Genomic DNA, 23583 nt, shown 5'->3' on the forward strand with positions numbered 1-23583 from the left:
AAGTCAGCTATATAATGTTACCAAATCATGTGAACAGCTTTAGGTACTAATGTTGCATCATACGACACTGTGAAGCTTTAGTCCCGGAAGTTCAAAAACAAGGACTGTGACATTCAAGAAGCAGAGCGCTTTTGCCTGACTACTGATGCTGATGAGGCCCGACTGCAAGAACTTGTGGAAGAAGATCAGTATGCAACCACTTGCATCTCATTAACTTGACGTGTAAGTTATATCACTAAGTGCTGCACAAGCAGACAATCAGACCTTTTCGGGCCTGTATTAATCTACTTGAATATCAACACAAGGACAAAATTCTGTACTGGATCATCACTTGTGATGAAAAGTGGATTTACTTCAACAACACAGACCGAAAAGGGGATTGGTCTGTGCCCGGTGTGTGAAATTTGCAAGGAAAAGATGGAGCACTGTTGATGTGTAATACCTAGATATTCTATATCATAGATCAGGGTTGCTACTCAAACAGGAGAATGAAATTCCCTGACTTTTCCAGGTGTGTTTTAAGAAAATTCCAGTTTATCCGCGTAACGCATGTTGGCTGTGCTAGGAGGTAAATTAATTACAGTATTACTTGAGAATACAAAAATTTGCCAAAGTCGATATATATATATATATATATATATATATATATATATATATATATAAGTCGTATGTAATTGGCAAATTTGTCAATTACATACGACAATGTAATTGGCAAAATATATATATAATCCTCAAAGCATTACTATTTTAACTATAATAGGAATTGTTTTCTCCACTGAGGATTGAGATTAGAATCTGCTCAATCTGCATCCAAAAATGTCTTTTTTTTTTTTCAGACATTTTGCACTAAACGAAAGAAATATATTTAATGATATTTTTAAATAAATTTAGGTATTTTATATTTATTCAGCAGCATACATATGCAAAAAATATGTGCATTAAATTTCATGATGGCATGTCATATCATACTGCTAGAATTAGTTTCAGGATTTTGCCAGAGAAAATTTCCTGAAACTTGAAAGTATTATTTACTAATAATAAATAAATTTAGAGGGAAGAAGTAGCATTAAATGATACGTATAACATAAAATTACAGATAATTACTTAAAAATTGAATTAGAATAATCAACAATATTTTAGCAAATATAGTTATATTTAATGTTTAGCCGTAGATGACTGATTACTATTTTTTTTTTTTTTTATTTTACTGCAAAATGACAGACAAAAAAAAAAAAAAAAAAAAAAAAAGTTTAAAAGATTTTATGGTAAAATCCTAGTATACGGTGGTAAGGCCTTGGCACGATTTTGAAAATTGTCGCAAACACTAAAATGACCCGTTTAGTGCTCATTATAATATCGCCATATCCCGTGTGTACTGTACATGATGGTTATTCTAACCAAAGAACGTTTATGTAAAGAAGAAAAGGTTCCATACATGTAATGCTATTACGCCACTAGAATGCAGAGGGAAAACTCGTCAAAGGATTTTGCAATGGAACCTGGAGGCCAGAATTTCCCTCTCCGCGATATGTGCAGGAAATTGAGGAACATGAGTTAAGAAGAAACATTCTTTGACAAAATTTTTTTTTTATTTTTCACAATAATTTAAACATGGATTTTCATAGTTTCCTTAAAATAACTAATCCATTAATTAATTTACTTGCACAAAAAATATTTTCTTTTGCTTTAAAGTTTAAAGAAATTTTAAACGAAATTCATTTTATGAACTCTTGATAACATGACCTTTGAACTTCGACAACGGCTTTGAGCTTTGGCGAGATATCTCGCGCATGCGCAGCTGTTTCCCTCTACGTTGGAATGGAGCCACTCCTGTTGCAGAGAAGTTTTCCTTCTTAACAATACATATTCTTTGATTCTAACTTTCCTAGTACCATATACTAGGATTAAACTGATTTTGTTTTATACGAGAATAAGTATTTTGTTTAGTTCAACATGCACTGCACATGCGATTCTCAAGGTTACTGGAAACTTGCTTTGCCTTTCTAAAAGACAATCTAATTGGAGCTGTGAAAATTGATTGTATGCCAGCAGTCCGAATGATGCTCCGCAATACACAATTCGTCAAGAAAGCGATCGCTTCCGACGTCGGCGCAAAACTCGCTTTTATGGAGGGATCATTGTATGATATTCCCTGACTTTTCCAGATTTTGACTAGAATATTTAAATTCCCTGACTTTTTTGGTCAATTTTCGAATTCTCTGACTTTTTCCGGTTTTCCAGGTAGCATCGCAACCCTGGTAAGATTCATATTGAAGCGGAAGAATTCTGATTGCATAGTATGCTAATATGTTGACTTCGTAATATCTAAAAAACTTGGCAATCAAGGCAGTTTTAATTCAAATTTTATTTGCAATTGACATTTGTGGCCATAGTTCACTAGGCACTCTAGTCGTGCCTATTCAAGAAAATTTATATTTTTGATATTGTTGCGATAGGCACAGAGCAGAATGTTGGTGTTGGTGTATTTAATTATGGCAAAGCACACGAGGGCTATCTGCCTAAGGGAAGGGATGCCTTCGTGGAGGACTTTCTAAGGGAAACTGGCTCATATACATGTTACACATGGGGAAAACCATGAAAACGCCCATGCAGCCAGCCCGTTCGCGGGATTCGAACGTCGGACCGAACTACCAGTGTTCAGCGACTTTACCACTCAGCCGCTGGTGGGCCAGAGCAGAATGAAACAGCATCTAAGCAGCACAGAGGCAAAAGCTAAATTGCGTAGTTATCCAATCTAAAAGAACACAAAGAGAATGGTTTTGGTTTGAGTTAAAAATTTCAATTCCCAATTATTAGCACTGCGCAGGCCATGCAAAATGGAATGATCTAGAAATGACACAATTTAGAGAAGTTATTACAATTTGCAAAACAGAGGGGAAGAATTAAAGGGTACCCATTAGTTTAAATTATAAGTTTGATTCATATATTTGTTATCTTGCATGCATATATATATGTGTGTGTGTTTGGTGCATCTGACTGAAACGAAAAAGGGAGTTTATCAACAATTACATGTTAAAGCGGTTCCATATACACAATTTCAATTTTCTATGGCAACTCATCTTTAATTATGCAAGATACATACATATGTATGTACAGATGTCATGAAAAAATAACTTCTGAATCCATTTTATGATTTGTTTCGGGAAAAATAGTCTTTTATTCTGTCCGTACATACAGATGTCTCACAAAATAATCATTCAAATGGATTCAATGGCAGCCGCAAGTAGATGATTTCGCTAAAATATGATAAGTGAAATTTTTCGTGATTACAATACTTTATTTACTTCATACACGGATGTAAAAATAAGTACATAAATAAAAATAGACCAATTAAAACAAATTAAATGGAACTGACTAGTATAATGAAACAGTATTATTAATTTCCAAATCTAAACAGAAAAAAAGATATACCTATTTTTCTATTTTCACATATACAAAGATCACATAAATGCCAAAAACTGGAAGAAATTTCAGTTGCAAAACTGATTTATTTACAGTTAAAAACTGTATTAAATTCATGACAGAAATAAAACTATTGATAATGAAAACAAATAAGCAATGCATAATATTCATATAATTGCATTAATATATTTTTATCCTATAATGTTTCATGGATTTAGAATAGTGACAACATCTGGATGATCAATACTGAACAAAATTTTTGCTAAATTTCCGATGTTTGAAACTTGAGGAAGTGTTTCTTTCCATTTAAGCAAGGCTAGTTCTGCTAAATTGACATCATCTTGACTGTCCAAAGCATCAATTAAACTTTGATGGAAAGAAGAACCTTTAAAAATATAAAAAAAAATGAGGAATGATTATGAAAATTAGTGAATATTAAAACAGATATGTAAAATGAACCTTATAAAATAAAAAGTTTATATAAGACATAAAAATTAGTAAAACTGTCTCCTATTTCGCGATTTTGAACAGCTCTACAGATATAGAAAAAAAAAACTATATACATATGATAGGGAAATAATCCCATATTCATTACAGAGTAAATAAAATAGACTGGATTACTTTAACAAATCATACAAAGACTATCTTCCACAGAGCAAGGATGATGAGTTATTTCTATAACACAGGACAAAAGAATAAATAAAAACTCTATGCAGACACCCTGCTCAGTTCACCAAGTATTGAATACAAAATTAATTACAGGATATTTTGTGGTTGTATCCACTTGCTCACTGGTGATCCATATAATATACAAGCGTACGCACAAAAACAGTCTATGTAACTCAAAGGTTCTCAAACAGGGAGAATTTCATAGTTTCAAAGGGAAATGCGATCGGTCTTTTATTTATCTGTTAAATATTTGGTTTCATTTATGAATATAAAAACTAAATTTATTCACATTTTGGTATTTATTAACATTTTCTTACTTTTTCTTGTTTAATTCATAAAAGATATTAAAAAATAGAAAAAAGGGGAGAATACTTATCTAGCAATGTTGAAAAGGATGCAGAGGCAAAAACAGTTGAGAACCACTAATCTAACAGTATCTGTTATTTTAATGCAGCTATAAAAAATATTCTGCTTTATGATTATAAAACTATGATTTAATTGCAATCATTTTTCTGTACTCACACAATTTCATTAATATAAAATATACATTTTATCATATATTATAATCAACTGCTCTTTAGATATTTTGTTACTAGTAGTTAAAAGTGCTATATGATAAAACACGTTCACGTACTGTCAATTTGTTGAAATCCACTTTAAACTATGTAAAGTACTACATGCATCTCCCTAAAAGACGCAAGATGTAAATATTACTTCAATAAGCTTTAAAATATAAAGTCAAGCAGAAAGTTAACTTCACTAGTGTTAATAATGTTAACTTTCTCCTGAATTTTTTTCTTCGTTTTTCTTTAATATTCTTCCCTTAACTTTATGTTCTTAAAAAAATGCTATATGAATATTTTATAATGGCACCTAAATGCAAAATTGTTATTTGAAATCTTTTCTATGGACTGAAACACTTAAATATTATTATTAATATGGGGGATATGTTAAATAAATTTGTTCTTTATATAAATAACCTTACTATAGCTTGTGATCCCAGGCAAACTCTTAATGAGTATTTTCCAATCATCTGCAATATACTGAGATACAACTTGTATATCTTCATCTGATATTATCCGCTTTGAATCTGGAAACAGAGATAAAATTTTACTGTATGTAAATATACACAATATCTAAAAACAAGTCCATTTCACAAATACATGATTTAAAATATATAATTACCGTTAATCAAGACCTGCAGGAAAAAGTAACATTTTAAAATTTTTATTTAAAGGTAGACATATAACCTATAAGTTAAAACCAATAAGGTAAAAAGAGTTAAAAATAAAATGACAAATTCAATAAAGCTTTGCACAAAAAAAAGCACATTTTTTTTTAATATTTAAAAACAAGTAATAATAGAAGAATGCAAAATATGTGTTATCAATAGAATTATACAGTCAAAAGTCTTTAATCTGGACTCATCGGGACTTCGGCGATTCCGGATTATCGATTTTTCTGGATTATAGATCATCAATTTAAATCTGGTAAGATGGCATGCAGAAATTATAAAATTAAAAATATGAAACCGTAATTTATGAAATAAAGAACAATTATGATCCGAATGGTATCAAAATTTACAAAAAAAAAAAAAAACTTAATATTTATTTGTTTACTTTATTAAACATTTCTTTCAACTCACGCATGCGTACGGCATACATTACACATAGTCGAAATTAGAAAATTGCAACCAGAAAACTATTTGATGCGTATTCGTGATATTTTTAATGAATTTGATTTAAATCATATCAGAGTACATCGAGATGAAATACTACATTTAGTAATGAATTATAAGCCAAATAAAATAAAAACATCTGCCCTGAAGATAAGGATAGTGCTGACAGATCAACTTCCAGTTCATTGCGCGCAACGTTCCCCTGCCCCGCAGAGCAGCATGAAATTGATAAACAGATTTCGAAATGGTTAGAGAAACAAAGAATATGCCTTTATCCATTTTTTGCAGCAATTCCACTTTTTGTTTGATGGACATTGAAATCGAAATGTGCTTTTGCTTTGTAGATATCCTTTGGCAGCTCCAGAATCGGAAATTCTTTTTGACATAATGAAAAGTTCAAGCTTACTTTTACAAAATTGCTCTAACAGTCTGCAAAAAATAATAAGCTAGATCCAATTAGAAGATTAAGGAACAACGCAATCTGCAACATTAACTGAAATAAATAATTAAATAATTTTAGCTTAGCTTATACACCATCCGTTATACATTAAATGCGCATGCACCATCGCATTAATGCGTTGACGCATGCGCAGAAAGTTTGTAGCTTTGAGGTCCGGATTATAGATCATTCCGGATTATGGGCGTCCGGATTAACGACTTTTGACTGTACATGCTTCAAATGATTGAAAAAAATATTTAAAACATACCAAACACTCCTTTTCTAACTTTTATAGGACGACCTCTAGACCTATCCAGTTTATTTGAAGTAACTCCAGAGTTCACCTTTTCAGAAGCAGAACCTTTTATTACATTGATGAAAGTGGGGCCACAATTAAAATTACTGGAATTGGATATGCAGTATATACCTGAAGGACTGTTGTAACCTACCACCAAAGAGAGAGGATAATTTTAACTCTTACACTTCAACTACTAATATTGATATCTCTGTATCTACCAACAGAAAGAGAGGATAATTTTAATTCTTTACACTCCAACTTACTGATACAGTACAAAGTCAGAAATCCAGACTCGTCGGGACTTCCACGATTCCGGATTTGGGATTTTTCCAGATATTAGACCCTCAGTTTAAATCTAGTAAAATGGCATGTAGAAATTATAAAATTAAAAATGTGAAATTGTGACTTATGTAATAATGAAGTATTTATGATCTAAAGGGCATCAAAAATTTACAAAAAAAAAAAAAAAGAAAAAAAGAAAAAGAAAAAGAAAAAAAGAAAAACTTCATATTTATTTGTTTACCTTATTAAACATTTCTTTCAATGCAAGTTGTTTTAAGTTGTACTTTCTTTTTAATTCCGTAGACAGACATAATCTCAGTTACATTGTTGAAGTCTTGTAACTGCTGTTTCGAGAATTCAGACTAACTTATCAATCGAAATTTTCTCGTTTTCAGTAATAACTTCTTTGTCACTTTCTTTACTAACGATAGAGGTATTTTATGGATCTAGAATCATATTACAAATTTCACCATTCATTAATTGATTGACGACTGAGAAGCATTGTCATCACAATGGAATACTTCTTTTATATCATCTTCATTTATTACCGCTTCTCCACATTTCTATACAAAATCCATTAATTGGAAAATTTCACCTTTGTTTTGCAATATCCAAAAACCTTTAAAATTAGTGGCTATCATCATCAAATTTAGCTATCCTTCGCTGTACATATTTGGCTATGCATCATGAGCTTGGTGACTAATGACAAGTTGTTCTGTTAAATTTTATCTATCTTTTTGTTTCTATCATGCAGAGACAACTAAGCCTGAATTTTATAAGTTATTTATTATACTTATGTCTATTTCTTGCACATGCTTAAGGCTTATCAGAGTTCTGAATAAATAAATTCCCACATATACTTAAGCCTTATTGAGGGCCGGCAAAAGTTGTCATATTTTGATAAACATGCGGTGATGAAAGGAAAGTATAATAAATAATTATTCACCAGGTTGGCGTCAGATCAACGATGTATCTATGTGGAATGTTTCGGTTTGAGATTTGTGTCAAGCAAATGTGCGGCAACGGAGCCAACTTACTGATGGTACGAATTTATGCTAAGATGATTGTTTCTTCAATAACAGGGTATTTTATTTAGCGTTGAAGTGAAATTAATAATCAGCACTCTCCAGATGTTTTACTATGCGCAGAGGGGAAATCAAATGTGCAGGCATAAAGCCTAGGAGAAAAAAACATTGTTGGTGGTTTTGAGGTCCGGATTTTAGATCATTCCAGATAATGGATGTCCGGATTTCGGACTTTGTACTGTACTAGTTTCGATTCTTTATAATTAGCTTTCTTTGTGAATGAATTTCTTCATATAAAAATGTAATAATTCCGAGATATTACTAAGGAAGTTGATTTCATTTGTAAATCAAAAAGTTTTTTTTACAAATCTATCACATATATTTTCTTTTCCTATTGCAGAATATTTTTAGCTTCATGAAATTTTAAAGGATTTTTGTTCCCCCAGAAAAAACTAGTAAACGCAATTGAAGCAAATATAGATATCAATGTTGTACGCAAAAGTATCTCAGATACTTATGGCATTAACACATTAAGTGCCTAGCCTGCTTTTTCTTCTTTTCCATTTTTATTCTGCAATCTGTGTAGAATTTGATAGAAAAGCATAATCTTGTAAATTGTACGATGGATAGAAGAATATAATTTTATAAATTGTATACAGCCAAGTCGCCAGTGAGTGGTGTAGCCTGAACGAAAAGTATACCATCAAACACTGATTACTAATGCGATTCAAACAGAAAACATAATATCGGTCATTGGTGACTGACATGGCACATAATGTGTTAATATCTTCAAGAATGAAACAATAGCAGTTCCATATCTTGTTAGACTTAGCAATAAACTTTTAATATTAAATTAAGAGAATGTACAGCAGGGTTTCTTAAATTGTGGGTAGCCAAAAATTTTAGCAGTTTTGATATTTCTTTAACTAATTATAATAATTTTACAATTACCAAATATTTTTACACAATGTATCTGAAAATAGATAAAGATAAGACAATAGAGACAAAGAAAAAAATGAAAATGTTTCGACTCATTCTTTTTATAATATAAGCGTTCATTTTCCTTGCCTTGCCCATGACGCTGTCATTTCATCTGTTAGCTAATTAAAATTTCCACGTTGGTCTGTCTTAAAATTAGAAATTAAAGTTAATGACCTAAAACCGCAATAGTATATTACAGTATAAATGAAAAAAATTAACAGTTTCACTCACGCATGTGTAGGATTTGTGCAATACTTATGGGGTCCCACAAAATTTTTGTAAATATTATGGGGTCCTGGGGTCGCGAAAAAATCTCAGTGATAAAAAGGGATCATGGATGAAAAAAGTTTAAGAAACCCTGGTGTATAGCATTAATGAAGATGCTGAGTTTGTAGTGATTAAAGGTGCTTAAATCCTTAACTGATGCCAAGTTACTTCTTTGAAAGCTTGTATTGCCGTAGTGATTCATCTTAATAATAACATTTAAAAAAAAAAATTTTAAATGGTTTCCATTTGGGTTCCATATAAGCAATATTTATATTATGGCATTTATTTGGACTTGATAATTTGTCTTTCATAAACAGGGCCAAAACAAAAAGTTTTCATAGAAATGTAGTAAGTGACAAGTAAGAAATATATAAATGTATTACTAATATTTACTTAATTGTTATTAAAAAAAAAAGATGCTTAAACGTTGAAGAAGTTTCATGGCAAATTTCAAAGGACTCTTCAAAGAAAGAGCATTATAAATGTCAGGTTTGCTTACAAATGATGCAGCAATCACGGATGCTGGTGACAAAAGAGTTGTGTTTTTCAGGAATGGCAACATCAGAACAATATTCTAAAGATATCTGCATGTAAGTAATTTAAATGTTTTATGATGGAGTAGCTAATAGTTTTGTCATGGACTTCGCACTAGAATGAAAGGAACAGCTTCCAGGGCAAACCATTATAAGTTAAGTGAATATTTCACTACCTTATAAAGGTTTATCAAAGAAATAAACTAAAATAAAACATTGATAAAATTAAACAATAAATGATTAACTCACTTTTGTAGAGAAACTAGCACATTAAACACTTATTAGATAGAAAAATTGCATTACATACAGTCATATCTTTTATTTTTTTAAAGGCAACCTGTATGATTAATGAAATATTTTAATCGCCATTTCTATTGAATTCAACAGTCATCCCTCGCTACTTCGCGGTTCATTTTATCACGGCTTCAGTACACCGTGGGTTGTTTAAAAATACTCATAAAAAATTCAAAATTGAGGAATTATGGCGAAAAAGCTGCCTGCACGCCAGCAGAAGGCAGGGATTGCCTACACAATTAAAAATCCATGTCTCTGATTGGCTGGCTAGCATCCCACCATTTGATATCCCTCTCGACTCTGGAATCTCGAAAGCTGATTGGCCTAGACGTTTTCCCCACCTTCGCTCTCGTATCTAGGAAAGATGATCGCGCTCATTCAAATGAATGTTTGAGTAAAGTGAACACACTGATCGAGTGCCACTCGAATCCCCCAACTGACTAGGAACTCGTTGAAATGAATAGATCAGCGAGTGAGGTAGAAGAGAAGGTAGCTGACGACGGAGACGACAACAAAGCTGAAGAACATGGCCTTACCTTGGAAAATCTGCAACAAAAGCCCCAAGAAATCGCTGACATCATGGTCAGAGTCATAGGATTCAATAACCGTATAGACAGTGTAATGACATTGTACAAGGTCCTCTTTGCTCAGAAGAAAAAACAATGGTCAACTCCCTATCGCGATGTTCCTTGTGCACCAAAAATGTTCTGCAGAAGCTTCTCCTGCTGCCTCTACGCCGCCTCCTGCAGCTATCTCAGCTCTATCTGAAGCTGCCTGTGATGATTCAGCGCCCCTAGCATCTGACAATGAGGTGTCATCTGAGGAGCAGTAAAGCTTTCATTAACCTGTGCAGTAAATCATCTTCATCACCTCTTATATAGTTTATATACGCTTGTTGATATTATACATACATTTTTTGTGTATGTTAAAAATGAGAGAGTGACACTTCTTCGCGGTTTTTCACTTATCGCAGCTGGCTCTGGCTCCTATTAACTGCAATAACTGAAGGATGACTTTATTTACATTAAGTTGACTATAATTTGGCCCCTATTAACCGCAATAACTGAAGGATGACTTTATTTACATTAAGTTGACTATAATTTTTTTTTTTTTAAATATTTATTAGGATTGCAGTTTTTATTTATTTATGTAGGTCAATATCTCGACAACTTTGTGCAGACTTCTTCCTAAATTCTAATATACAAAAATTCAGATGATGCTATTACATGATTAAGTTTTTTAAACACTTTGAGAAGAATGAAACAGGTACATCATTAATAGAATCTTGAAAGATTTTAGAAAATCTAATCCACAAGATGAATTTTTTTGGGGTAGCTTTCATGACAAAAATTTTAAATAATGAAAGTGAAACAATTATTATTTTTGAATATTGCAGTAATACAAGCATGTGATAAGAAAATATAAAATGATAAAAGTAAAACAATTTTATTTTAAAATACTTCAGTAGTATAAGTATGTGATTTGTTTTCATTTAAGATACATATTTTCTAGCAATCTGTACAATTTATAGCCCTTAAAAATGTTTTTAAAAAGTACATATTACTAGATTTCTTCAATTTGGATTAGGCATTCAGCAGAAAGTACAGAATAAGTATTTTGTTAATTTCATCTTTTGAACACGAAAGTCTAAGCAAGCAAAAGAAAAATTAAAACAAATTATAATGTCCCCCCACTTTATAAAAGCGGTGATACCGTATTTGATGGCATATAAGGCGCACTTTTTTTCCCAAATTTGGTCTCAAAAAAGTTACCTGCATCTTATACGTGAAGGACACAGGTTAACTTTCAATACTGAATGCTATTTTTAGTCCAGATAAAGGTCTAGACACACATAACGTTTTCTACATCTGCCATAATTATTTTCGCATGCGTGAAATATCTGTCGCCAAAAAGCGCCTAAGCTCGAAGCTGATGTCGAAGTTCAACGGTCACATTACGTCTATGGAGCCTTTCCTGCTTTACATAGACTATCTTTGACTCAGCCGACACGTGTCGGTATTGGTGCTACTCTGTATAAACGTATCGGTGCTTAAAACTATTTGTTTAAAAAAAATACCCTGGAAAATAGGACTACAGGAAACAAGAGATTAAGCTATACAATTCAGTATAAACTAGGAGTGTTAAACCACGGCAAAGTGTATGGAAACAGAGCAGCAGCAAGGCATTTCGGTCCACCACCTACTGAAAAAATGATGCAAACTTGGCGACTACAGGAAGATCAACTGAAGACTGCTAAAAAACAAAAACATAACCTTCGATGCCCAGCTCCATCTTGGCCTGAACTTGAAAATGCCGTAAAAATGTGGATGATAGATAAGAGGAAATCTGGGATAAGTGTTTCAACTAAAATGATAATCAATGAGGCCAAAGGATTTGCACAAAAACATGGGAATCAGAACCTTTTCAGGGTCTGAGGGCTGGTGCTACAGGTTCATGAAAAGGCAAGGCTTATCAATACGCACATAAACAATTATTGCACAGAAAACGCCAGCAGATTATGAAGAAAAATACTAGCATTTCATAGGTTTGTTATAAATGCATGCAAGAAAACTTCTTTTGAGCTCGGTCAAATAGGAAATATGGATGAAATTCCACTCACATTTGATGTACCATCCAACAAGACTGTGAGTATTAAAGGGTCTAAATCAATAACCATAAAAACCACAGGTCATGAAAAAACCCGATATACGGTTTTTTCATGACCTGTGGTTTTTATGGTTATTGATTTAGACCCTTTAATACTCACAGTTGTGATTTAGACCCTTTAATACTCACACTTCTAACATGTTGTGCTGATGGCACAAAACTACCACCGTTTTTCATATTCAAAAGAAAACTCATCCGAAAGAAAAACTTCCAATGGGTGTAATTGTTCATGTTCATTCGAAAGGCTGGATGGACGAAGCTAGAATGAAACTGTGGTTACAGAATGTATGGGTGAGGCGACCTGGTGGACTCTTAAGAAAACCCACTCTTTTTGTTTTCGATCACTTTAGTGCCCATAGAACTGAAACCATAAAGAATAAAGCGAGAGAATTAAAAACCCAGATAGCTGTCATTCCTGGTGGACTGACTAGCTAATTGCAGCCTTTAGATGTACCGGTAAATAAGCCATTTAAGGAAAAAGTGCAAGAATGATGGAACAAGTGGATAGGAGAGCCACATCATGCCCTCACACCCTCAGGTAGAATGAAGCGGCCCTCTATTTCACAAGTGTGCGAGTGTTTAAAAAGATCTTGGGAGGACGTAAAGGCTGAAGTAATTGTTGTCTTTTAAGAAGTGCGGAATTAGTAATGCTCTTGACGGAACAGAAGACGATGCATTATTCGAAGAAGGTGATACTAGCAATGACGGAAACAGTAGTGATGACGATATTCTCATTTTCGATGATGATGTTAGTGAAAAGGATTTTTATGGTTTTGAAAGTGATTAAAATCTAATTTCATGATAGGCAACGTATTCCTTGAATCTGTGTTTTTTGTTGTTTCTGCTTTATTTTATATTATGTTTGATTACCTGCCGTTCATTCATTTATTCATTATTGAAATTTACATATCATGTTCAAAATAACTTGCCGTTTGTTAATTTTCCTTAATAAAAATATGTTTGGTAATTGCATTCAATGATTGTTTATTTGGCTTTTACGAAATGTGAGAACTAAAAGAAACCACATTTTAAGTTATTGTGGTACCGAGCTCTCGCGCGGACTATTCAAACTTTTTTTCCCCTTGTGTGTGGCCTTCTAAATAAGGGTGTGTCTTATATGCCGTCAAACACGGTATATTGTGATACATTTTGTAAACCAAAATAATATAAAATGAAATGCAAACTTATAAAATTTTTTAATGAAGAAATTTTTAAACCAAAAAAATGTGGTTCATAAAAACTGTCCTAAATCCCGCAAATCTAAAATACGAGGGCCATCCAGGAAGTAGATTACGTTTCCGTCTGTGTCCGCTAGGGGCGGGGCTAGGGTGGCCATCTTGGGGTCAGAGCGTTGCGCAGCTCAGTCTGCATCTAGCCGTGCTAGTGAGAGGTTCGTGCTGTGCTCCGTTCAGATACTGTGACGGTTTGAAATGTCTGCGTTAATTGAAAATCCCGCGAGCTGCAAGGTGCGCTCAGTAATAAGGTTTCTGACTGCAAAAAACTGTAAACCGATAGAAATCTATCGGCAGCTTCGTGAAGTGTATGGGGACAACATTATCACTGAAGGTGGAGTGCGTCAGTGGGTCATAAGATTTCAAAATGGCTGAACCAATGTTCACGACGAAGATCGAAGTGGGAGACCCAGCATAGTGACCGCCGAACTTCTCGAAAAAGTCGATGCTAAAGTCCGTGAAAATCGAAATTTCACAATAACGGAACTTTCTTTGAGTTTTCCACAAATTTCGCGAAGTTTGTTGCACGAAATCATCAGCGAAAAGCTTGGTTACCACAAGTTTTGTGCAAGATGGAAGGCAAGAAGAGGTAATGAAGTGGTTGAAGGCGCAGGCGGCCGAATTTTTCGACGAAGGAATTTCCAAGCTCGTACATCGCTACGATAAATGCCTTAATTTGTATGGTGACTTTGTAGAAAAGTAGTATTTGAGTGTGGCTTTCATCTGTATATAATAAAATTTGTTTCCTATACTTTGTTTATTTTTTTATTCCAAAACGTAATCTACTTTCTGGATAGCCCTCGTATGATAACCTAAATATAAAAACAAATCTGAAACTGAAAAATAACAAATAGTACACAAAGAAGAAAAAAACTTATAATAAATACGCTAGTAACCAGAATCATGAAACCTTTTTGGAAAAGTATTTTTGAAGTTTCACTGCTCCTAACAACATTCTGTTTTACAGTAATACTATGAAACTATGCATCAAAAAATAATCTAATCGAGATTATAATACTCAAAGTTTGTCCAATTATTTACATTCTATTAAAATTACAGCTAGATATCCAGAAAAAAAGCACAACTGCTTTGGTTCATGTGAAGTAGCTGTCCTACATTTGGAAGTACCCAAGAATAGAGCAATCAGTTGCAATTTTGTTTTGACGATAAGCCTAACCAAGCCACAATAAAATTCAATTACTGATGTTACATACTGAAGCTCAGATGAAATCCTTTATTAGTATTTTACAAGATAGCTATCAAGTTTTTTTTTTTTTTTTTTTTTTTTTTTTTTTTTTTTTGCGTGTGTGTTCTTTATTGAATTTTTAAAATGTAATAAAATCACAGAAACAGCACAGACAGTTGACTGGTTACCTCAAAAGCAGTATAAAGTAATACTATGAAATCAGTTATTTAAAGGTTCATTTGTGAAAAAGAAATCAGAGAGAGAGAAAAAAAGAAAAAAAAAAAAAAAAAAGTGAAAATTAAATCAAACAAAGCATTTCTAAATTTTTCAAGAGTTTTAAAAAGAATGAATCATTAAAAAACAGACAGACTCAGATCAGTGATTTTCAAACTGCGTTCTGCAAACCAAAATAAAAATTCAAAAAGAAAATTATTAAGTATTTTCACCAGTTGACTAGTTTTTATTAATTAAAAATATGAAGATATATTTAGTTACGGATTAGTTTTAAAATTTAACATGTGGTCATCATATGTCAATGAGAATGACTGACAATGCTTTGTGAAACTAACGAATTTTCTAATGGAAGATTAATTTAGATGACAGCATTAAAAATTATACAATGTGTCATATTTTTTAATTAAAAAACTATAAGAGAATATTTTCTAGAAGAAGATAACTAAGTTTGACTGGATAAGAATCTAATCAAATCAGATGGTTTACATGTAAAGGAAAGGATGCAACTTTTCAACATAACAACAGATTCAACATCAAAGTTTAAATTTGGGCAAGTACCAATGAAAGCCCCCCTCATTTTATTCCCTTTTAAGCTCTTTTATTCCCTTTTATGCTACAAAGGAGTGTTCAAAAATTCTCCTTTGCAGCTGTGCAGCGCTGAAGAGGATAAATGTTTTACAATCCCACAGTGAAGCAAAGATCGTGTCCTCCCAATGTGGCTATCTGGGGCACGTATTGTCGTGGTTATTGACATGACCAGTATAGTCGTGATCCTCCATGTGGTGTGGCAATTTGGTGCATGGAATACAACTGTCAAAGACTGGGAAGGATGTAGAAATCTAGCAGAGTTCCAGACAGCATTCATTATGAATCAACACATGGAACTAAAGCCAAGCACATGCTTACCTAACGAAATGCCAAGTAGACTCTATTAAGATAATGTAGCAGTTATTTTAAAATTTATTCCAGTCCAGTATTTGTCTGTTACTCATCTTCTGCTTTTTTGCAGATGTCATCATAGGTTTACATACCCTGTTCATCTATTCAGTAAAGCTCAAGGAAGCTCTTCTTGCATTGTAGCAAAGTGCCATAAAATTCATAAATGAGAAAGATAGTGCTAGTATATATTTCTGATTTTTCCAAAGGACAATTTGCTTTTGATGAAAAAAAAAAATTATCGTGAAGAGAGGAAGTCATGAAGAGACACGTGTCGAGATACTATTAATGTGAAGAATGCCGAACATTTTCTATGCAGTGATTGTGAAGACATGAAAAATTGCTTACTTGGACTGCCCCAAAAGAAACAGTTGAAATCCAATACTGTGTCAAGAAAAGAAAACTAATGCAGAGTACTTTTGAAATACTACACAAATTAAATTTAAAGATACATCCTTTTGGGGTCAATTACGAAAATGATTATAGGACTAATAAATCAAATACAAATGATTTTAAAATAGAACTTGCAAATGGTGGTGTAAATATTGCTGAATGCCCTAACTGTAGACAAGAATGCAATTACAATTTGTAAAAAACAAAGCTAGCTCAGCATTTTAGCTAATTTATAATTGTATAAAACGTCAATAAAAGTAATTTCGCATAAAAAGATCTTCCTTCTTTGTCCCTCTTTTCAAAGATTAAATAATTCTCTTTAGACTGCAAGCAAAGTTGTATTATCAAATTTAAGACAACAAGCTTGTATTTATTTAAATGTAATGTAGTATGTGTACAAATGTAAGTTAGACAATTATTTTTACAATAACTGTTATTATATCAAATTAGTAAAGAAACATGCTACTGTTAAATTTATAATTAGGTAAAAAAAGCAGGCTTAGATTAGATTAAATTTTGAATAAAACTATCAATTTCAAGGGCAGTCAAACATAAGTTCCCATTCTTTAGCTGCAGAAAAAAGAAACTGACATATAAATTCAACACTATGCCAAATTAAGATTTTTTCCCTCCCCCTTAAACTTTAAAAAGCTGTTATTAAAATTATCTCAGCAAGCGTAATGGAATTCTGCAACTTAGTATGCAAATGAAGATAATGAATGCCATCATTTTTTTCTTTATAGTTTAATACTAAATGCACAGGGGGGTAAAAACTATAACTTTTAAGAAAACATAGTGTATTTTAACTATTACAGTATAACGTCCGAAATCTGGACGTCCATTATCCGGAATGATCTAAAATCCAGACCTCAAAATCACCAAAATAGTTTTTCTTCTAGGCTTTACGCATGTGCATTTCATTCCCCTCTCCGCACATAATAAAACACAGAGTTTTAATTTCACTTCGACACTAAATAAAATACCTTGTTATTGAAGAAACAATAATTTTAATATAAATTTGCACGATCAGCAATTTGGCTCCGCTGCTGCGTATTTGCTAGGCACATATCTCAAACCGAAACATTCCACATCGATACATCGTTCATTTAATACCAACCTGGCAAATCATTATCTATTATACTTTCCTTTCATCACCACATGTTTATCAAAACATGACAACTTAAATAATGACTAATGTAGCGATGCCTGAACAATTTTTTTATGTTAGTAATTGAATAATAAAGGAGTATGGTAACCTTTTATGTTGACATTATGCTTGGCGATGATAGCAGATTTAAGTTAAATGCGCTAAAAAATGTTGACGAGAAAAAATTTACCAAAAATTTCTTTCTATGTGCTAAAAATAGATTTTGTTGATGATACTCATAGACCCAAAGATTACATTTAAGGCTATTTGAATTAAGAATAACTGATTTGTTATTCACATAAGAACCAGCGCCAGGGCTCGTATGACCGCGCGGAGTCGCAGAATTTTGGACCCACAAAGACTGCATCACGCGATAAGATACCTAGCGCCGGCCCTCAATAAGGCTTAAGTATATGTGGGAATTCATTTATTCAAAACTTTGATAAGCCTAAGCATGTGCAAGAAATAGACATAAGTATAATAAATAACTAAACTAATACAATTCAGGCTTAATTATCTCAGTGCGCAATAGATGCAAGATAAAATTTAACGGAACAACTTGTCGCTAGTCGCAAAGCTTACGATGCATAGCTAAATATGTACAGTGAAGGATAGCTAAATTTGATGATGACAGCCGCTAATTTTAAAGGTTTTTGGATATCGCAAAACAAAGGTGAAATTTTCCAATTAAGGGACTTTTGTAAAGAAATGTGGAGAAACGGTAATAAACGAAGATGAAATAAAAGAAGTTTTTATATCATGAATGGTGAAATCAGTAGTATGGTTCTAGATCTAGAAAATACCGCTACCGATAGTGAAAAATGTGACACAGAATTTATTGAAAATGAGAACATTTTGATTCACCAGTTAGTCTGAATTCTTGAAACAGCAGTTGCAGGACTTCAACAATGTAACTAATCAAGGGATTATGTCTGTCTATAGAATTAAAGAGAAAGTATTAGCACAAAAAAACAAAGCAACTTAAAACAAGTTACATTGGAAGAAATGTTTAATAAGGTAAACAAATAAATTTTAAGCTTTTTTTGTAAATTTTGATACCCTTTAGATCATAAATACTTCATTATTTCATAAATCACGATTTCATATTTTTAATTTCATTATTTCACAAATCACGATTTCATATTTTTAATTTTATAATTTCTACATGCCATCTTACTAGATTTAAACTGATGATGTATTATCGGGAAAAACCCCAAATCCGGAATCACGGAAGTACCGACGAGTCCAGATTTCTGACTTTGTACTGTATTTATTATTTAATAACTAAGTATTATTCACTTTTTAACGTATAAATGCTTTACAGTAATGACATCATCTCTTCTAAATGAAAGCTGTTTTTTCATGCACAGTGTTTTTAAAGTTTTTTTTTTTTTTTTTTTCTTTTTCTTTCCCAAATTTAAAATGTTTATTTTTTTGCTGGGAATTACATTTTTGCAGTCAGTGCCAACATGACTATGTCATCATTCCTCCCTTCCTGTTTCACAGAGGAAAGCTCTATGAATTAACCCTTCTTTTATTAGGCCTCACTAGTCTATGCAGCAAAAAAGTTAAAATTCTACCTAGATGGACTTCATACAGACTAATCATAATCTTTTAATGAGGATGGATAAAAAACACTGATCCTAAACTTTTATGATGAGCACTGATCTTGAATCTTTTAGCTATGAAGTTCTGCATAGAAAGGGAATGTACCACCAAAATGTTGACAGTTTTAAGTTGTCATATCCAGGAATCTCACAACTAAAAATTTATACACTAAGAAAGAAAATTGCATTGCTTAACTTTTTTCCTAATATCAGAATATTAAATTTTGGGTGTTTACATTTAATATTTATTCAAAAGGTACTTGCATGTATTTCATCTGGTATTTAACACTTGGCATGCGGGCAACGTATTTTTACATTTCTTGCAGTCTGTCACTGGAGCGCAGGTCACGTAAAAATACGTATTTAGTAGGTTTGTGGTGGATACCCGCTAACCAACACAAATCTATTAAATACGTGTAATTATATGTATGTATGACATTATATGGGGGCTGTTTGCATTGCTATGCAACGGTTTACATTTTTTCTTTCAACAAGTTATGACTGTCGAGTTACTTGGTCTTTTGTTGAGTTATTTTGTCTTCAATCCAATTCTTAGCTCCAGAACATACAAGATGTGTTTTGTCAATTAATTTGAAACTTGGTTTTTTATTATTGATTAAATAAACTGATAAAATGAACCGTTGTGACAAAGATAGTGATGAAGAAATATGCGCTGACAGATTATCGGACTTTTCATATGATAGTGATTCTGAAAGTCAAGATATCGAAGAAAGTGACGATGATGACATTATTCCACGTTCTCCGAAGTGTTCGTTCGAAGAAGAATTTCTAGTAGTTCTGAAACAATTTTTGATGAAGAAGCAGATGAATGGTCATCGATTGACAATCCTCCAGACCTTGAAGAGTTTTTGTGTCATCCTGGGATAACTAACATGGCTAATGTTCCTGAATCCACAGCTGATGCAGTAAAGTTATTTATAAGCGATGACTTTTCTGCACATTTAGTTGCAGAATCAAACAAGTATTATTATCAAAATATGAATCAGTTCAAAATATCTCCCAAAAGCATGAAATGGAGAGATAGTACGATTCCAGAGATGAAGAAATTTTTGGGGCTTATTATTTTCACGGGACAAGTTCATAAACATTCCCGAGACTATTATTGGCCAACTGATATCTGCACAAGTACACTGTTTTTTTCAAAAACTATGTCAAGGGATAGATTTCGCCAAATATAGAAGGCTTGGCATTTCCATAACAATGAAGACATCCCGAACGTCGATTATTCAAAGTCAGGCTTATACTAAATTATTTTGTTGAAAAATTCAATAACATTTACAAACTGAAACAACAAGTATCATTAGATGAGGGCATAATACCTTGGAAAGGACGATTGTTTTTTAGAGTTTACAAAGCTGGTAAAATTATAAAATACAGCATACTCATACGAATATTGTTTGAAAGTGACATTGGTTATATTTGCAATTTTGAAGTTTATGCAGCTCAAGGATTACGTTTGATTGAAACGATACTCACAGTAGTTTTGCCATATACTGATGTCTGGTACCATTTGTGCATGGACAGTTACTAAAACAGCGTCTATAACAAGGAAGCCCTTTTACAAAAAAAAAAAAAAAAAAAAAAAATTTGCGGAACAATTAGGAAGAATAGAGGCCTACCAGAGTGCCTGAAAAAAAAAACTAATTTGAAAAAAGGAGAAGCAATCTTTCGAAGAAAAAATGATATATTGGTACAAGTTTGGCAATCCAAAAAAGAAGTCAGTCTCATCTCTTCAATCCATTCCGTGGAAATGAAAGAAAGTAGTAATGTTGATCGTATCAAGAGACAAATTATAAAGCCAAATGCTTTGAAGTATACACGCATGTCAAGTGTTAATTGTATTTGTTATATGAATGGTCAAACATATTTTTCTACGTTGTGAACAATTTTAATATACTTGAACTAAAATTTTTGTCTTGAAACTGCGTTAAAGATCCTTGCACTTGAAATGTTTTACTTTTATAAGTTTGAAAAAAATAAGTTTGATGTTTGACCAAAATGGTGAAACGCATACAATGAAAGATCACACAAGATCTCCTTTTCTGCTGCAAGTGATGTCATCAGCAGGGAAACTACTAAACATAACAAACCTTATTCATGGTACAATGCATTTGTAATTGTATCATGAGATTTGTATACTGCACTCATATTTATAAAGGACTGACAAGTATGATACTGAGTGACTACTGGTAATTTGCTGAAGAATGGCATATATTTGTTGTGTGTCTAGCTGCAGAGGATATTACCCAGATACTGAAGAAGTGCACTTGCTTTCATTTTTGGTGATTAAAAAAAAAAAGAAAAACTTCTGTTAAAATTAATTTGGTTAGTCCAAGCTTCAAAAAGGAGCTATAACTATACAACTGCTTCACTGCCCAAAATATTTATTTATTTAGTAAATCTTCAGCTTCTAGAGAAAATGCAAATGAGAGGACTGAATTAATAGAAATAATTTACAGTTTGCACTTGCGCCAAGTCTTACCAGTAAGAAAATTTACAATAAGGAAAAATGAATTTCTATTGAGCATAAAATTTGATTAAAGTTCTTAACACTAGATCCTAATTTTAATCATCAACTATTTTCAAAGAAGAGAAAGTTCTTTATGCTATTTTTGACACTCACTCTGCACTAATCATCAAAGATCTGTAGTAGTGACAGAAAATTTAACATGCCGTGGTTTTACAGGTAACTAAGAATTAAAAATAATAGATACTCAATTCTTTCCTAAAATAATAAATGATATAAATAGATTTTTATATTATTATTTTATTAAATTATTTTAGATACTTTATTAAATATTTATAAACCACAAAATTAAAGTTTGTTTTTTGATGCTGTTAAAACAGCTATTTCTGTATTTAAAGCCTGTTAACCCTCTGACCACTCAATTTGTGGACCAAAATCGCTTCAAAAATTGTGCAAATTTTGTTTCGAATATTTTAAATCTATATATATTGGAGAATTAATAACTGAATTTTTCCTTTCTAGATTTTTTTTTTAATATAGATTTTTATCATGAGAAACTAAGTTGCCAGAAAAACCAGTTTCAGACGCTATCATCAAAAAAAAAAAAATTTTTTTTAAATAAATTTCAGTTAATTTCTATTTATTGCACAATATAAAAAAGTAAAATATATAAAATTTAAGAAAATATAATGCACCGAGAAAAAAAATATTTTAGAAATGCAGTTTAGTATGATAAAAGTTCAAAACAGGGTTCAAGGCAAAGTCCAACTTCACAGTCTTTGCACCAGATTCAATAAATCTAATTAATAATCAATCTAATTATTAATCTAATCAATAAATCTAATAATTCAACAATTTAATAAAATAATCAAGATAATCGTTGAATGTTTTCTAGCAGCCATTTTTGTACGAAAAAAGTGCAAATAGTGGAGTTTGAGTGGTAATACCACGTGCCTTCAAATGCCGCAATTTAGTGGAAAACTAACGATATCTGTTGGCCAAAACGTACACTGAATGTCTAATACTGTATATAATTTATTTCAGGCGTTAAACAGGAAAAAAACGGGATGTGCTCCTCAATGCTCCTCAATAAAGAAAGAAAAACACATGCTCACGGAAATCGCGGGATGAACAGATTTTGCTACAGAAATCACGGGATGAGCAGCCAGAGGGTTAATAATGCTGATGGTGATAAACAGGAAAGTGTATTATTCACTACAGAACAACTTTCAAACCTTATTTCTAAAAAAGAATGTGTTCATTATTCACCACACGTACTTTTTTTGCTATTTTATACACTTAGTTCTCTCCATGCATATAATTAAAAAAAATGTAAGCTATATAAATTGTGGTTGATTCCCAAACACTTCAAAATTCTGAAAGTAATTTTTTAAATATTTTTTTAGCGTATGATTACATATTATACTCGATTGACCTAATTATGCAATAATTTTGAAGTTAATACTCAAAGTTCATGTAGTAATGTAAAACAAAAGTAATCATAAACATCAACTGATTGAATAGAAACATTGAAACATTGGTTGGGAAGCTCAAGATCAAATAGATTTCAAGGTATTTTAAACTTTTGTTCTTAAACGTCTTGATTCAGGTTCCGTTACCAATTTATTTTAACTCCACATTGTACCTCATTGTCTGAGGACAATTTTCCAAAGACTTTTTGCGCATTGGAAGTAAAAATTATGATAATGGAAAGGGAAAAAAAAAGCACTGACTCAACCTTCATAAAAGATTATACAAATGGCTAGAGATTAAGACAATTGAGATCAAATGAAATTCAATGATA

General features: G+C 32.1%; 1 protein-coding gene across 2 annotated transcripts in view; it reads right to left on the reverse strand.

Moving 5' to 3' along the window:
* Positions 1-3489: 3489 nt before the first annotated feature.
* Positions 3490-23583, reverse strand: part of LOC118187572 (uncharacterized) — a 56406-nt gene continuing 36312 nt past the window's right edge. The window contains exons 5-8 of one of the 2 annotated variants that reach the window (XM_085825937.1): positions 18549-18620; positions 6478-6654; positions 5078-5182; positions 3490-3808 (exon numbers count right to left, since the gene is read on the reverse strand). In XM_085825937.1, the coding sequence (XP_085682063.1) occupies positions 3630-3808; positions 5078-5182; positions 6478-6654; positions 18549-18620 (533 nt within the window). In that variant the 3' untranslated portion in view covers positions 3490-3629. The remainder of the gene's footprint in view (positions 3809-5077; positions 5183-6477; positions 6655-18548; positions 18621-23583) is intronic. The other variant, XM_085825938.1, reaches the window with a different exon arrangement.

This window comes from Stegodyphus dumicola, chromosome 10 (assembly GCF_044657685.1).
Source record: "Stegodyphus dumicola isolate Sdum_Otavi_A_Nest chromosome 10, ASM4465768v1".
NCBI classification, from domain to species: Eukaryota; Metazoa; Arthropoda; class Arachnida; order Araneae; family Eresidae; genus Stegodyphus; species Stegodyphus dumicola.